Source organism: Rhinolophus hipposideros (genome assembly GCF_964194185.1).
Source record: "Rhinolophus hipposideros genome assembly, chromosome: 16".
Taxonomy (NCBI): Eukaryota; Metazoa; Chordata; class Mammalia; order Chiroptera; family Rhinolophidae; genus Rhinolophus; species Rhinolophus hipposideros.
The window spans coordinates 51,959,349-51,978,107 of record NC_138062.1 but is presented as its reverse complement, the minus strand read 5'-3'; the positions used below and the strand labels follow the sequence as shown (position 1 = coordinate 51,978,107).

The window sequence follows — 18,759 nt, the reverse complement described above, 5'->3', positions numbered from 1 at the left end:
CATTCTTAAATTAAGAAGTAGATAAACTCTACCTAATTGATATTCCGTCTTAATCAGTATTTTGCCCTTTGGCATAACTGGGTATTTAATAAACTTAGAAATTAACAAAAAAAAAGATAAATAAAGCACAGCGTAAATAGCTTTATAATATGTCAGTACTGGCTTATATGTCTGAAGGAGTAGCATGCTTCTATCTAATTTTGCCTGAAATTTTCTGAAGTTGGAAAATTCCTGATTGACATTCAAATCTACTCTAAACAGGGAGATGTCTATTGTTTCTATTTTCCTTTCTAAAAGCACAACTTGTTAAATAATTGGCCCACAGAATACATGCTGTTTCCAAAAATCATAGTGATCTATTTTGCCAAATTAGAAGGTAATCAATCAATCCACTTGGTTTTGGTCATGTAAGATAATTTAGCAGTCAAGGCAATCAGTATTATTGATGACACTGTCATTCCATTCCTAGAAAGATTATCTCCCATATTGAGAATTAGAGGGGAAAAAACAACAACACAAAAACTGCTATGAACAAGGCATATCTTTGAACGATATTTCAAAAAACATATAAAATGATTCAATTTCTACAAGCCTTTCAAGTTATTTTTCTCATAAGTTTTGTGTGTGCATGTATGTGTGTGTGTGTATATGTCAAAATACGCATTGAGATAAATGCTGATAGACTGAAATCACACTAAACATTTATAACGTCAAAATGTGTTATAAACGTTTTTCTTTTCTTTATTGGGGAAAATTTACTGTCAAAATAAAGTAGCAGTGTGTATATCTGAATTTTTACTGAGGACTGCAATGAGTAAAATTATTCATTTCGAAGAAAGAAGTAGTTCTAAAACATTGTATCATACTAGTAATGTATACATTTGTAATGCACATCCATTGTTCTCATTTTTTGATCTTATAAATGAAGAGAGGATCGTTTCACTTTGTGCAAATTTGACTAGTCATGTAGAGAGAAAGCAAGAGTTCAAACTGAGACTTTGTGACTCTGTGTTACGCAATCCAAGTAACTCTGGCAGGTTATAAAGTGTTCGTACCTATATTTCCTACCAACTCAGCTGTTATTAAAATGAACAGGAGAAAGGTGGTTATTAAACCCTACAAGACTCAGCAAAAGGAAGACAAAGGCGTAAGGAAGAGAATAAATTTGAGAATTTAAGAATCTGTTACCTCTTGGAAATGAATGCTCCTCATTAACTTACTTAGGATGACCTTTCTCACTTGAATAGTGAAGACTCGGAGCAGTTTATCTTGTACTCATGGAATAGACTTTGACAATAGAACATCAGTCTCATTTTTATACAGAAAAATGAATAGAAAGAAGTAACAGAATGCATAACTGAGTGAATATAAATCTAGTAGTAACCAGTAGAAAATACAAGGACACAGGCTGATTAAATATTAGAAAGAATGTTCTCATATTTAGAGACTGAAAGGAAAGAGGCTGCCCCAGCAATTATATGTGTAAGGAAGGGCTAGTTGATAACGTATGTGGATCTACCAAAGACCATCAAACAGCAGGTGAAAAAGTGACCTGGGTGATGTGAGTCTATGAACCCAGTCTTTCCAATGACTAGCATATGGCTGAAATTTTAAGGTAAAAAGAATATTTTTTCTTTAAATCAATATTGAGAACAAAACTACTCACTGAAGTGTTATTTTACTTTAAAAATCTTAATTGCAAAGCATATTTTTCTTAGCGTTTAAATTTCAAGTTTATCTGGGGATACATGAGGATACACACACAAAACTCTGCTAAATGTGAAACTTAGACGTTTCATGATGTCACTCCCTTAGGTCCATGTTCAATTGCCTTCTTTGGTTGTATGTACATTTAAATGATGTGTGGCAGAGGCAAATTACACTTCTTTCAGTCTGTGGCCACATAAAATCATAGTTATGACCCTCAACAGAACTTTCAATAATATTTTTCTATCTTATTATGTTGAGCATTGCCAGACTTAGCAAAAATATACAGGATCTCAGTTAAATGTGAATTTCAGATAAACAACAAATATACATATATATTTGTAGTATGAGTATGTCCCAATAAAAAAATTATTTGTTGTTTTTCTGAAATGCAAATTTCACTGGATGTTTGATCCTGCAACCAACCCCCTTCTCTACAAGGCCATCAAAAAGAAATATTTATAATCTGTACATCTATATTTGTCCACATTTATTATATCCCCTTTTACTTCTATTGCAAAGAAAGATATACCTATTTTCCTTGCTATGGCAATCCTATTATGGGCTTTCAGTCCCTTCCTTTCCTACTTTGTCTGTGGGACTTTAATAAATAAACAATCCTCTTAGTTTTCTGCATTTTCTCTCTCTCTCTCTCTCTCTCTCTCTCTCTCTCTCTCTCTCTCTCTCTCTCTCTCTCTCAGTTCAAGGGTCCTCTAAATTAAAAAATAAACCAAAAAAAAAAAAAGGCCTCCAAATTCATCTCTCTTTCTATTTATTATATTCCCTCTTTCCTTTACACACTCCTGGGCTTTCATCTCTCTCCTTATCCATTCTGCTCTTTCTCTCTTTTGGTTTCTTTTTCTTTTTCAGGACCACTAAATGTTGCTATTCCACAGTGTTCTTCATGCCCTCATCTTCTCAGTTTACAAATTTTCCATGGGAGATCTTGACAATCACCATCTATATGCTCAAGACTTCCTAATCTTCATTTAAAGTCGAGATACCTCTTCTGAACTCTAGAGCATATAGACCTTTATATATACTGGCCTCCAGGATCTCTCTCTTTGGATATTTGCCTTGCATCTCAAAACATCATGTCTAAGACTAAACTCTACCTTCACCTTCTAAATCTGTCTTTCAAGTAGTGTGTTTGTTCTCTCAGTCATAATTGGTACTATAATCTACACTGTTTTCTAAGTCAGAAACTTGAGATTAGATATCATCAAGTCCCGTTTGATTTAATTTCAAAATACTTTTAAATTACATCTACTTCTTTTTATTCTCACAGCCGCCATTACCTGTTCTCTGGAACAGTTATTCCTTTCTAATTGGTTTCCTTTGATTTCAGTGTTTTACCCTCTAATCTATTTTCTAAAAGCATCTTGAGTGATCTTCTAAAACCCAAAAGTGACGGTGTCACTTTTGCTTAAAAGTCTATAGAACGTTCCCCTGGTGATTAGATCACAATCCCAACTCCTAACTATGGTTGACAGAGAACTCCATGATTGGCTACCACCCCACTCCTGCTCTCTGCTAGGACACACTGAAATCCTTTTACACCGTATCTCAATCATCTCTGGGTGTTCACAGATGACATATCTTTTTCCTGGAATAGATTATCTCTTCTCTTTGCTTGACTTACTCTTACTTCTCCTTTGAATTTCTCAATTGTTAGTTCCTCAGGGAAACCTGCTTTGTTCTAGTAAATATATGTGTTCCTTTTGCTTCATTCATGGAGTTTCTTTTTTAAACATTTGCCTGTTTAATTGTTTGTCTAACCAACTGTGATATAGCTCATGAGGAATGGGACTATTACTGTATTTTCCACTGTATTTACAGTTTCTAGAACATTGCTTTGATACACAGTAAATTACCAACAAATAGTTGTTCAATGTGTGAAATGAATGAGCACACAGATATGATGACAGGAATACAAAGGGCCCATTTTAAGCCAAATTTTCTTAGGAGCTCAGGCCTATTACTCAAAACTATCTAAATTAATCTTATAAATGCTAGAGCTTTGTCACAAAGTATGAGCTCCTTGCTCTTGAAAAGTAGTCTTCTGTTATGGACATTTGGAGTTTTAGAAATTTTCTCTGACCATTTTACTACACCTACTTTAAAAGTTCCTGCAACTTGCAAGAATTAAGTCAACGTAGACTACTTTTACTGTTTTTTTCATCCAATTTTTCCTCAAATTCTTTTCTTAATGAAGAAATGAGAACATACCTATTGAACGCTATACCAAGACAATACAAAGTATCCCTTCAAACTCACCGTCCAACCAAGCTCGAACTAGAACATCACCAGGAGTTATTTACTTTTGTGCTCTCCTTCTTTTAAAGAGGCCATTGATGAAATTCAATATTCTTTATTTGTTCTACCCTGAACCACCCAGCTCCTATGATTGTGCCCACGGTTTTTGCAAAGCCATTACAAGAGTTCTGTTTGAACCATGCTAAAGGCCAGAATTATTCTGAGGACTGTGGAGGGCACAAAATAGGTGTAAGGCATGATTCCTATCTTCAAGAAGCTTATTCCATAGGAAAGAGAGAACGAATGTAGATGACACTGTTAGAGAACAACTGCATACTAAATAAAACAACTGCCTACTAAACAACTGTGACTCTAAAGGTTATGGGAATTCCAAGAAAAAAAAAGAAAAAAAAAGATCACTATAGACCAGAACAGTTTGGAAAAGCTTCTTGAAAGAGAATAAAAATGAGGTGAATATTGGGGGTGGCCAGTTAGCTCAGTTGGTTAGAGCCTTGGTGCTAATAACACCAAGGTTGACATTCTGATCCCTGCATGGGCCCCTGTGAACTGCACCCTCCTTAAAAAAATAAAAACAAACAAATAAAACAATAAAGTTCTGTGTGTGTGTTTTTTTTAAATATGAGGTGAATATTGAAGTATACCTAACAATGGGCACCCTCCTTAAAAAAATAAAAACAAACAAATAAAACAAACAAATAAATAAAACAAACAAATAAAACAATAAAGTTCTGTGTGTTTTTTTTTTTAAATATGAGGTGAATATTGAAGTATACCTAACAATGGGCATTTGGAGAGAAAGAGAAAGACATTTCAGAGGGGAAGAACTGTATTTGATGGTAGTTGAGCACTACTATTTATTTATTTATTTTTGCTCAGAATTCTTTTCCCACTTCTTCTGGTACTGGTGCTGCTCTTTTTGTTGTTGAAATGTCTTTTCCACTCTTCATCAGGTTCTGGAGGGCTTTCCAATAGCCACATTTTAAATCCTGCCTGCCCACCCAGGGATTTGCTCTCAGCATAATGCTTCACGCTGCTGGTGACTGTGGTGACCCCAAGGCTGTGACCTAAGGGCAGGTTAATTATCTTTCATCCCCGGATTTCATGTGTAACTGCTACTAGAGGGCGTTTCTCTTTTCTGTTAGGTCACTGCTGGTAAAATGTAAGCCTGAAGCTATGTCTGTCCACAGTGTCTCTTCCCTATGCTGTATAGAGGAAGTTTGTCTGCAGTTGGCAAAAATGAGAGAAACACTCAGAAAAGAAGAGAGACAGAGAGAGAGAGAGAGAGAGAGAGAGAGAGAGAGAGAGAGAGAGAGAGAGAGAGAAGGAGGAAGCACATTATCGGAGACTCTGGAGTCCCTGAAGCCATCAGTATACCTGGACTTTCTATTTCTGTGGCTAATATATCCAATTCTTACTTCAGTGCATTTGAATTGGTTTCAGAAAATTTTAACCTGGTGGAGGAGTCCTGACCAAAACAGGCAGATGTAGAGAGAAGGACCACAATAGGACATTGGTAATGAGAAAGAAGGCACACATCAAAAGCAATATCTGGAGGAAGAAACAGCAGGCCTTGGTTAGAGACTGCATGTATTCAATGCAGAAGAAGAGTCAAAACTGAAAATTCAAGGGATTTGTGGACTCACTGAGAGAAATGGGGGTAGTTGGGATGAGGAAGTGGGTTTGCAGAGAAACGATATCCAAACCATGACTTTCCTGGTAAAGCTGGGACATTGTCAGTCTATGGTTTTATTAAGATGACCCACACTGTGCTGGTATGACAGTGTAAAATACAGAAACATAACCTAATCACGCTGTGTCTGCATTCAGCAGAATGATAGAAAACTATAGTTATGCTTCCCAAACTCATCCTTTCAATTACTTTTGCTTTTTTCTCTTCCCAGTTAAAGCTCGTGGACATGTTGTAGCATAGAACAGTGGTTCTCAAAATGTGATCCCTGGGTCAGCAACATCTGTATCACCTGGGAACATTTTAGAAATGCTAATTCATGGGTCCAATCCCAAAGTAAGGGAATCAGGAACTCTGGAGGAGGTCCAATGATCTGTATTTTAATAAGCCTTGTAGTTGGGATTGATGTCCACTCAGGTTTGAGAACTGCTGGTGTAGAGTTTTGTGTTTTTTTTCATGTTGGCTCCATAGCAGGTGAGGTAACCCAACGCTTAGTACTGTGATTTCACACAGGAAGAATGACTCCCTTAAAAAAATTCATTTTCCTACATCTATTCACTCAAAAACTGTGTTGAATATGTGCTATCTGCCAGGCACTGTGGACACTGTAGTGCACAAATCTGACACCGTTGATCCCAAAAATACCTATATGTTCACTATTTAAAATTATGCTCTCAAAGTGACTCCCAGGGGACCTGAGTGTTGGTTAGAGAATCACGAAGGTGTACCTGAAGAAATGACATTTAAACCAAGAAAGAGTGACCAGGAGCTAATCTGGTGATGGGCACAGGGGATAATGTGAAGACATTCTAAGCCTTAAAAGGGACAGGCCTGGGCACTTTCAGGGAATTAAAGACAGGCCAGCATGAATAGGTCATTGTTAATGATGAATATTGAAGCTGGAGAGGCAGAGCTGATAGATAGATCATGCGGGGACTTGCAAATCATCTTAAAGATTTTTAATTTGTCACTGAAGGCAATTAAAAGCCGTTGAAAAATCTCAAGCAGGGGCTGACATGATCTAATTCACACTTTTTCTAAACGTAATTCTTTTTTTTCCCCTATAAAAAGGCAAAGCTTTTCCCACTACACACCTATGGATGTAGTAGCACGATGATTTAAATTTCCTGTAAGTGATTGGCTAATAGAGAAACTTGCTCTGAATAAGGCTTTGATGAGGGTGGGAAAGAACACAGAGTGTCTGTGGGGGGACTACATGCCAGGAACAGAGAAGGAGGAAGGGCTCGGAAGCTTCTTCTGCTTTGTGGTGTGGCTGAGACTGGTCCTGCCTATGCACATCTGAAGCAGTAGGAGTGTGAGTTCACAGGCAATTACTGCTTCTCCCACGGGTCAGCTTCCTTCCCTTTACACAGAAGACTCTGGTGCTCAGGCCGTGTCCATCTAGAGGCTTCTCCCCCTTCCATTTAAAGATTTCATTCACTTTCCAGACATTGCAGTCACCTCTCTGAGAATGACACACAAATCTGTATGTCCTCCCTGGTCTTGAGAAGATTTTCATTTTTAATATCTTTGTGCTATTGCCTTGTGCTAATACATCATGTTAATGACAATTGCAAATATTCAATTTCTTCATGTTGCTCTGTGTATAGCTCACTAATGCTTGAAAAATCACACAGACCCAGCCCTGACTGCTGCCCAATGTTTCAGTGACAAGTCTCAGATTGTTGGCTGGACAGCTGACCCTTGAATGTCATTGCAACCACAAATAGCCTGTCTATAATTGAACTCACCTTGTTTTTTTCCAAACCAACTTGCTTCTGCCCTCTTCTGCCTTTGTCAGCAACACCAGCATTTATTCTCTCCCAAGTTCCAAGGTTTGGAGTCATTCTTGACTCCTTTGTCTTATGCTCTCACCAATTCCAAACATTAAGATTGTTCCTATTCACCTGGCGGAATGCCGGTACACAAGTGTCCCCCCCTTTCATTACCCTTTTTCATCCTAGTCTTACTTTTCTCAAAGCAGGATACTTCCACCATATCACAACTCGTTCTCCTAAATCTAGGCTCCTTTCCCAGGACGTGCTCAGAAGAACACTGTGACTATTCTGTATATGTTATTCTTCATCAACCTTATTTTATTTATTAATAGCAAATACTCTTTGTATTATTACTATTTTTTGCAGTGGAACGTTCTTTCTTTCTTAAAGGATTATTATTATTTAAGACAGATTCACGAAACTTCTTTGGTTGAAGATGGGCTAAAGGGAATACAATCCCCTTGATCTGTCCTCAACTTTCGAGGCAGCCTGTTGGTACCAAGAGGTTCATTGAGGCAATTTGAAAATAAGGATGTACAGAATAAACTCCTGGGAAGGATATGCATGTTTTGTTTACAATGTCTTTTTAAAAAAAAATTAGTTGTTATCAATCGATGCACACCTTTCAACCTAATCACACACATTTACACAAAATTCTTAAATGCACTGTGCTATTCCCACATCTCTGGCTGGGCTCATGGCATTTCCCCTGCCTGAGAGACTGCATTGCCTTCCATGCATGTTTGCCAATCTAAACTCTACTCTCCTCAGTCCCAATCCTACTTTTTAAGGTTCCCAGATTGTTCCAGCTCTCAGCAATTTTTCTTTATTCAAAATCCTATAGTATCCCTCTTTTTAAATTCACCCTGTTCTATATCTTGAACTTTCACATTTTCAGGTGTGAAGGCAAGAATCCAGTCTTGTCACTATTTATCCTGGGTATTTGGTACAATACGCTGCCCTTAGTATTTGCTTAGTGGGCAGATTTTGATGGTAACTCACAGCAAGAAATACTAACAATAGGCCCATCAATTTCTCTTTCATTAATAGAAGTCTAAGTTAAACGTCCTGTCTTTTGAAAATGTTCCCCCAGAGCAGTGCTGTTCAGTTGGGAAGAACAGCCATTCTGACTTTAATTGCAAGCATTATGTTTTTCTCCAATTACCATTAATCCTACAACTAGCTTCTTCGACTGTTTTTCATTAAATTATGTTGGGAGTAGATTTGGGGAATGACAACAGCTGGTCGAGACTAGAAACAGTATTTTGTTCCATCCCCCAACATTTTAGCTAAGCCACATTTAAATTATATTCAGAAGATTACAGGAAACTTACATTAATATGTAAATCAAATGGTGTCACCTATCTTTTAAATCCCTTAGCACATCTTACATGGCCCTCTCCACCTCTGTGTCCTTGTGTCTGTCACCCATCCCCCTCACTCACCACACCCTGGCCACAACAGCCAGTTTTCAGTTCCCTGAATTGCTAAACTTGTTCTCTCCTCCTGGCTTCATGTAGTGGCACTCTGCCTGGATGGCTCTCCCTGTTTCTTTCCTTGATCAATTCCTGTCATCCTTTGAGCCTCAGTCAGCTTGTCACTTCCTTAAGAGAGTTCTTCTCCCATCTCCCAGAATAAGGAAAACTTCCTTGTTATGTGTTTTCATATTCCTTTCATATTTGTAATTATACATTAACTATACAATAGTTTTGTGTCTCTTAATCTAATCAGACTGTAAGCTCTAAGGAGTCAGAAAGTATACAAATGGTATGCATTATAATATTTTCAATGCCTAGAATAAAATTTGAGGCACACCAGATGCTTAAATAAATGAATGAGCATTTTGTGAATGACTACCTTCCAAAACTCGCAGAGAAGCAAACCATCTCATATTATTTACATCCAGAGTTCAATTGTTCTCTTTTTCCACCCTGAATGGACATAGACAGCATTCTCTGAGCCACCTGATTCACATAAAACACACATACATGTTTTATACAGTAATTTTAACTTTCCTAAAAACAAGCCCAAACAATCAAGCATTATGCAACAAAAAATTCACTTGCTCCCTAACAGAATTCAACCAACTTTAATGATTGGGTATAATATGAAAATGTGAAAATACGTGTTGTGTTTAAATGGTCTCATGTGTGAAAAACAGCATGGGTATTCCTATAATTTTTTTTAACATTGTTATTTTGAAAACGTGTGCAGTTGGGTAAAAAGTGCAAGACAGTAGTCTTACAGCTCTGAACTGTCTACATGTGGAAAGCTTTTAGTATGTGATAATCACAAAGTAAATGTCATCCCCTTCCCTGAAGGCTCCAGCAACCCCACTGGTAAGTCCAGGACCTGTCTGTGTTCTTTCAGACTTGAATAACCCTGCTGAGTAAGACAACTGGAGAACAAATTAGCACCAACTGCAAAATAGATTTTTTGATACAAAAATCTGACCTTAAAACCCCCAAACCTTGAATATCTTTGTGTCAGGGTGCTAACAGTTCACGAAATTTACATTGAAGAGTCCAAGATTTCATACACTCTCACTCATCTTTCCTCCACTAGTGCTGTCTTAACTAGAATGGGTATAAGACTCAATTGGTTTGTCATTCTCTTTACCAGAGTAAATTATTATTGAATTAAAAGAAGGGGAAAGGAGAAATTTAATTCTATTCTGAAACAGTTTTCAAATCCATGAATACTTCCACATTGTTTTATTCAGACCCACCCCTTCTCATTTTATCACCTTATATCCAACCAGACAAATAGCAGCATGAATAAATGTCATGTTTTAACTCACTCCTAACTCACAGCAAAAAGAAATACATTTGAATGTCATCAAGTCTTTCTCTATAGTGACTGACCTGCATATTTCTACATTATCAGAAGCATCGTAGGAGGCAGGAGGCTTCTGAACAGTTATTCACCTGGAACCTTATATCATCCACATACATGCTGCCTTCTGTAACTGCCAATATTCAGTGCTGGAATCTGTCTCTGAAAATCTTCTCTTGATTGTTTCATTTTGCCTAAAACTATGCAAGAGCTGTGGGTTCCTGTGTTGGTATCTGCCTTTGAGTTCTTTATGGTTCCTTGAGGACCTCTTAATCTCAAAGGATCCTCTAGGCAGGGAAAGACTGTACCCTTGGTGCCATGTGCCTTTTCCTCTGCAGACATTTAAGGAGCAACTCTCACATTTGATCAGCTCTTGTTGCTTTTCATTTTTGGATCCCAAATCTACCAGATCAATTCTATTAGGAGAAGAAGACCCATCCAAATTTTCACATGATTTATTATTATTTCTTCTTCTTCATAACAGTCGGAATTTAACTTGGGCTCTTCTTTTTGCCTGAATCCAATGACCCTCATCTATGGAAGATAAATCTGAAGAATCTGTGTGAAGCTTACTCCATCTGGGGCTTGAGATTGGGAGTTTGAAATCATTTCTTTTTCCTTTTATTGGCTCTCCTGCATGCTCATATATCTCAGAGGACCTTCTCCTACTCGTAGGCCTTTGTTTTACTGATTTCTTACCAAAGTCCTTCCTAGCAGGGCTCAGCACCATAAGAAGGGGGCACTACTCAAATCCATCTTCTGATGTATCATGCAAGATGGTAGACCTAGACAAAGCAGCAGGCAAAGGATGGGAAATGGGAATGGAGAGGAAAGCCAGAGGGAAACAGAGAGAGAAAATGATGAAAATGATAGCATGGACCAGAAGTTGGTAAATAAAGATCAAATGAAGAAAATGTACTAAAGGAAAAAAAAAAAGATTAAGCCAGTATAAATCACCCATGGACAATGTAAGGCAGAAGCAAGAGCCACATAGTCTCTGAATATAAAACAAGAATACAAAACACTACTCAAAAAAATATTAAGTGGGATCGTTTGCTGAGCACTTACCTGCAGATGTCCTGAGTGGACGGACAGACAGACAACCTTGACTGGCTCCTGGGAGCTGTCCCTGTTGTTGGGCTGCTTGCCTGGAGAAACAAGTTAGATAATTTGGCATCTTGGTTAAGGTAATACATGGTCGATATTTTGCTTTTTTTCCACATATTGAAAAAATTACAACAAATGTGGCTGCCGGTCATGTTGCTTATAGCACAGCTCACAGAATGTAGGAAGTTAGACGTGCGTTTTGCAAAAGTAAAACTTTTTTGAGGAACTTGAAACAGCTGAGATGCTGCACCACTCTGCTGTTGCTTCATTTATGAGAGAGGAAGATGAATCTACGGTTTCTATTCTACTTACTGTAAACATTTGAGTGGAATTGCTTGATTTGCATTGGAAACAAATGGGAAACAGTTGAATATTTTATGCTATGAAGGACATAAAGGCTATTATGTGACAAGGATGATAAAAATCTGGGAAGCCGAAATAATCACATCACCATTAGATTGCTCAATGGTACCTGGAGTTCACATTATGTCACATCAAGGCTCCATGATATAACATATTTGAAAATAGTTTGTAATATGTAAAAGCCTACAGTTAGTACTATTTCATCATTGAAACTAATAAAATTTATCCATTGTAATGTTATTGATCTTTCACGTCTTTTAACCCTGTGACTATATGGAGCCTAAGAATAAGAGAGTACGGAATACTTCAGATTAGTGGCACAAAATTGAGTATATTTCCCTAAGCTCCTACCTATGAAACACAGCATTTTCTGTACTCTTTTTGACTTCTTTAACCCATTGTACTTGATACAGATGATGATAAATCAAAAGCTAGAATGCGTTGAGAATTTACTGTGTACCAGGGCACTGTGCTATGACATGATCTACTGTCTCTTTAATCCTTATGATAACCTCGTGAGAGGGAAATAATAATAACAGTTTTGAGTGACTTTATGTGTCAGTCACTGTTCTAAGTGATTTTCATCTGTTCATTCATTAATACTCACAAGAAATGCATGTGGGAAATACTATAATTATTTCACATTACAGATGGAGAAACTGAGAATTTGGTGCCTTTTCTTACTAGTAGATGTTGAGCACAGGGTTGGATGAGGAATCTTGGTCCTTCATCTGATCTCTAACCCCTTAGCGGTACACTTTTCCACCTTTACACAGGAGGAAACCAAAGAAGTCCTAGGTCAAGACTCAGGCCAGTCTGACTGCACAGATGAAACGCACAATTTTGCCACCAAGAAAAATACCAGTAAAGTTAGAAAAATTAATCTCAAAGTAGTTCCAAACATTCCCATATTTAAGATATACACACCTTTTGGGATCCAGAGAAAGAGAAACTAATGCTAACTATTATGTAATAGATACAATGAGCTCTGAGAAGAAAGAAAGAGATGGCATCCCGAAGGGGCTTCCTGTTTAGTGGAGAAGAGATGGAAAAGAACAGGCAATGGTAATAGTCTAGCAGATCCTGGTAGATTCTAGCAATAGGAGTTCTGGTGAAAGGAGTGCACCTAATGTAGAATGGAGCAGAGATTTAAAGTAAGTGTCCCAGAGGAAATGACACCTAACCTCAAAAGAGTGAGTGCGAGTAGAGTGGGGGAGGGCAGTCCAGACAGGGAGAAGGATGTACAAGAGCACAGATTAGACTGAATGTGGCTTGTTCGGGAACCACAGAAAGTTTTGTAAGAACTATAGGGAAGGAGTTGAATGAAATAAGAAGTAATACAAAGTCAAGATAAAGGAGAAGACAGAGGTCCTGTATGCCACACTGGAAAGTGTGGGTTGTATTTTCCGATAAATGGAAAGTCATTGACAGATATTCAGCAGCAAATGGAAATGATTAAATTTGGACACTAGAAAGCTCACTTTGACAGCTGAGAATTGGAAGGTCCAGGGTCACAGTAAGCAGGAAGAAGAACTAGGATTCAACATATCCAGGATACAGTGGTGATTGAGAGGTGGCATAATTTAAAAAAATACAATCCCAACTGGCTGTTTTATGTTTCAATATGATACATATTCTTGAAAGATCAGCTGAAAAAAGTAATACAGGGAAAGAACTAGGGAAATTCTTTAATAAAAGCTAAGTGGAATCATAGATTAAAGCACTTTTACCAGATAGCAAGACAGAATAATATGTGGGTGGCAAAGAAAAAAGACACATCGTTAGAATAGAAATCTATCATCTATCATCTATCTTAAGTGTATCTATCTAATCTATCTAAAGTTGCATTTCAAAACAGTGGGAAAAGAGTAGGTTATTACATAAATAGCATGGGGAAAAATGACCAGTCATTTGAATGAAAAAATGTAAAGCTAGATTCCTTCTTCACTATCTACACTAAAATTTAGGTGTATGAAATAGTTAAGTATGAAAGACTTAACTGTAGTAAAATAAAACCATAAAAATATGAGAAGAACACATAACTAAATATGTTTATAATATTGTGGAATGGAATCCCTTTATTAGGATGAAATAAAACAACAACAAAAATAACATAGGAAAAGACAGATAAGCATGATATTAAAAAAACAATTTCTAATTTATAAAAAAGAAATACATATATTCACATATCAACACTATCCCAGAAAAAATTTCAAAGCCATAGGTAATGCCATATTCCTAACATATATAATGGCCAAACAGCTAATTTCTCTAGTATTCAGAGATATTTTACAAATCAAGGAAGGAAAGTTGATTAATCTTTGAGAAAAATGAGTAAAACACAGAGACAGGTAGTTCACAGAGAAGAAATTACACATGGCCAAAAGCCACATATAAAAAAAGACACAAAATCTCAAGCAAAAAAAAAAAATGCAAATTCAGTTGGAAATGGTATTTATTTCCACTTATTAGAACAGCATATTTAAAAAGATTGATTATACCCAGTGTACTGAGGTGAGGAAAACCAAGCATCATGATATATTTTGGAAGTACCTAATTGTAAATTGGCACAACTTGTTGGAGGGCAATTTGGTAAACTCTATTAAAACAAAAAATGTCTATGCTATTCAAGTCAGAAATTCTTCTTATAAGAATCAGTTTTGCTAAAACACTTGCACAATTGCCCAAAGATATTTTCATTATAACAAGAACGTTCATTATAGCATTGTTTGTAATAGTGAGAAATTGAAAACAACTCAAATGTTTAGTTATTTACAATGAGATACATAAGCCATTAAAAGGAATGAGATATACTACATACATGCACACACAAACTCACACACATATTTGGAGGATATATTTTTATGTAAAAAGTCAATTTAAGCAAAGCAATTCAAAGTTTTAGGTAGTATGATCCAGTTTGGGTAAATAAAGCTTTCATGATGTATGTTATCATATGAATAGGACACATCTGGAGAAGTATATGTTCAACCATTAACAGTGATTATCTTTGTGAGGCGGGATTATAAAAAATGTTTATTTTTCAGGTTATATAGTTCTGGAATATTTAAAATCTTTAATTTTAATAAAAGGAAAAATAACTTCTTAATCATATAAATGCTGATGTGATAAATAACAACTATTAATATTAATAATCGATATTTGTGTGGGGGGAGGGGTTTCCTTCAATATTTAGTGATAAAGTCATTGCTTATTTAGCCTCTTTGAGCTGCACTTCTCTCCTTCAATTAAATATAGTCATTATGACATCTACATAAAAGGATTGTTGGAGGGTAACATGAAATCATTGATCAGGAAAGGGCTTTGTAGAGCGTCCAAGGGTTGTAATAGGACACTGATCTCGAAATATTAGAATTCTTTTTACTCATTGTCAGAAAATTATGTTTTCTCCTCAAAAATGGGCTCAATGGTGTCCCCTCATTGAGAGAAAAGACACATAACAGACTTAACTCAATGATTCTCAATCCTGGCTAAAAATTAGAATCACTGGGGAGGTTTTTTAAAAAAATACCTCTCCCTGGCTCTAATTTTAAAATCCGAGGAATGGGACTTAGGGCACAGACTCTGCCCATCAGTATTCTTAAAAGCTGCCCTAGTGACTCAACGTGCATCCAAAGATAAGAACCACTGGATAAGGTCAAAGGGGACAATGCCCTCCTTCAAATTCACATTAGTTATTTTTTTTCTTCTGAAACTCCAGTGATAATATTCCTGAAAGCCTGTTTCTTTTTTTTTATTATAAAATGTTTTCTAAATCCCCAAATCTCAATTGTATGTATGTAGAAGAGATCTTGGACTTCTGGTCATAATTTTACCACACCCAATAGCAGAGGGAGAGGAGGAATAGGACGTGGTAGAAGTGATGAGGCAGATGGACCTAAGCCAGTTCTCCCATTCCCACAGCCTGGTATGAGTGAGGGAATCCACAGGTCTCCTCGTGCTTTTGTGAGTGTGTGAAAGAGAAATGAGATTGTTAGCCTGGGGGAGTAAGCAAGAGTCACCAGAGTTAAAATTAACATGACTTTTTAACAGAGGGCCACAGAAAAGACTACCCAGGCAAGAGGCCTGGCAAGACCAATGAAAACCCAAATAGACTGGAAGGTAAGAGTCTAGCTTAACTGTAACAAAGAGCTAATCACCAGGTTCAACAGCCAAGGAGTGGTGCTTTAGCAATAGGTCTGGTAAAAACCTGCAGTACAGAACTCTAAATAGAGGTCCCTCCCCCAGTGTATTCTGAAAATTGAAGCAAATGGGAAGAAACCTTGAAAGTGTGAAGAATGTGTTTAAGTTCTGAACTGATAGACACTGAGGTCTTGTTTTGATTAAAAAAAAAAAAAAGGAGGAAAACATTTCCCATGTCAGCGGTAAAGAGGGTTTAAGAGGAAGGTAAGGAAACTCAGCTTACTTTTAGAAATTCACATGCTTCCCTCCACTACATTTTGCAAAATTTATCGCACTACCTGCTGAGGGCCATGTGGGATTCCTAAGAAACCCTGTGTAATGAGCATCCATCCTATTGGCTGAGTACAAAATCTAGATGTAGAAGAAAGTGATCTTGAAGCTAAGTCTGTAATTCAGTGGATTAAAAGTGGTGCATACAGGAAGACACAAGCCAGACGGCAAAAAATAGAAAAGAGTGGCATTCGGGCAAGTTGTCTTAATGCTCTTTTGGGCACAGAAAAGAAGTGGAAGGCACGGAAGGCACGGAATATCTTTTGGAAGGCATGGAATATCTTTTCAAAAAGGGAAAGCCCAGTCCACCTTTGGCAATTCACATCACTGGGGAAGTCTTAGAGCAAGGCCAGATTCTTTGGTCAGGTCAAGAAAAGAAGCTGCAACTAAAGGCACAGAATCAAACCTGCCTCGAGATGCCCTAGAAGGCCAGCAAATGGAGCTGCGCTCGTCTGCACAAGCCAAGCAGAGCCAGCCTACATGTCCTATTGGGATGGACAGTTGAAAACACAGATGGGACAGTGATTGCCAGAAGGGAGGGCATGGCAGAAATTTTGGTTTGTATTAGCAGCTCGTGTCCCCTCCTACTTCTCAAAAGCCACTCACTCCTATCGATATAGATTAAATCTAAGATAAGCTTTGGCAGCTGTCTAGATAGAACCACTGGGACCAGGAGATTGTAAGGCTAGTTCTGAGAGCAAGGACTACTTTTAGGGGAAGAAATAGGAACCATTCTGTGAAGGCGTTGAGGTCCCATCATAGTGCCTAAGCTCCATAGGAAAATGGAGGCATTCTGGGAGCTGGATAGACAAACAGATTTAGGCAGTTATCTCTGGTACCCTGCATCACATCCCTTCAGTCCACTTCTGATAGCTGCAGCTATCAGAATTGGCGAACAATTCCTTGTGAGTGCCAACTGACCTCATGGTGACAATGTCCCACCTCAAGTGAGTACCACTGAGTTTCTACTTTCTAGTCCTAATTCCATCAGAAGGCAATGGCCTTGCACAAGCCTGAATATAAAGGGGCAACTCTCAAAAATAGAAGGTGGGGTGGGTGTCCAGGAGCTTGTGGATAAATGATCCATTCTCCTGTCCCTCAGATAGAAAATTGTGACAGACATTTTGGGCATTTCTCAGGAGTCCCATTAGAACCAAGCCTCTATAAATGAATTCAAATTGCACCCTTAAGTTGACTTTCCTTCCATCTTTGTCTCATGTTCCCTAAATCCCTCCTTTATGATTCCTGGGATGACTTCTGAAATGCATCACCTGCATTGAAAGTCTTGTCATCAGTACTTTTTTGAGGGGAATTCAAACTGAGGGAAAGTTGGTACATGAGATAGTTCTAGAAAGCAGACACACTCATGGTCTGACATAATAGGGAGCCCTTTGCTGGGAATAAGTGGGGTGGTGATAATGCCTAGAGAGCAGCCAACAATTACTGGATGGCTGAAGTTGATAAGGAGGCATGCAGTAGCTCTAGCATTTGTACAGTAAGGGCCAATGATAATGATAAAGATATGTGCTTAGTTAACTGTCTTGGAAGCTTCTATGAAAGAGAATGGCAAATTCAGCTTGGCCAAATATCAATCAAGGGCACTCTGTGAAAGCCTGTATACAAGTATACCCCAAAGCACAGAGATGTTACCCCTAAGCAGCCCTCAACTAAAAGGAGACAAAAGCCAGAGGATAAATGCACTAGCCCCTAGTCTTTCAGGTAATCAATTCTTGGAGACATTCTTTGGATTTCATAGGTGATCTTGGTGGAATCAGCCCCATTTGACACATCAGTGACCTCCACTACACCCTTTTATTGGCTTCTCCTGTTTTTAATCTCTCACTCCCCTTCTCCTTCACTCCTGCTGCCTAGGAGACAATTCCCAAATAAACTACCCATGCAAGTCCTTGTCCCAGGTTATGCTTTTGTAAGAACATAAACTCAGTCACTGGAAGTGAGAGTGGGCTAATTCATCTTACATAAATTCGTTGCCTGTTGCCTTTCCGTGGTCATGCTGGCCTGGACTATCTCCCACGCTCCTGTAGTTGTATGGATTCCCCTTCACCTGAGTCCTCTAGTTGCAGGTCTGATGCCTAATCTAAATTCCACTGCCAGAACATCCAGTTCCAGATCTTGGCCTTCCCTCAACCTGAGGCAGTTAACTGTCCAGAGAGAAGAAAGTCTTACAGTTCTCACTGCCACGCTTTTCTCCCCTCCATTTTGATCTGTATTCTACAGACATTTATCTTCCTAAGGTATAGCTCTAGTCATTTCATTTGCCTTATCAAAAGGCTTCAATTGTTCCTGACTACCTAATAAATTAAGTATCCCATCTACTTTTCTGGTATTAACTTTAGTCACTTCTAATTCCTGGGTTCCACCAAAACCTAGCTTATTTGTTTTTATCAAATATATCCCATACTTCATTTCTATGCTTTTGTCAGTAAAGAAAACAACAAGAGAAAAGCCTTGAAATTTTCCTCAAGGCCCAGCTAATTTCTCCAATTTTATGCACAGCCATTTTCCTTTGAA

At 37.8% G+C, this 18,759-nt stretch overlaps 1 protein-coding gene across 2 annotated transcripts in view; it reads right to left on the bottom strand.

Annotated features, from left to right (window-relative positions):
* Nucleotides 1-18,759, bottom strand: part of MARCHF1 (membrane associated ring-CH-type finger 1) — a 656,198-nt gene that overhangs the window by 61,431 nt on the left and 576,008 nt on the right. For both annotated transcript variants that reach the window (XM_081077612.1, XM_081077613.1), the window contains one exon: nucleotides 11,353-11,432. In XM_081077612.1, coding sequence (XP_080933738.1) covers nucleotides 11,353-11,432 — 80 coding nt within the window. The remainder of the gene's footprint in view (nucleotides 1-11,352; nucleotides 11,433-18,759) is intronic.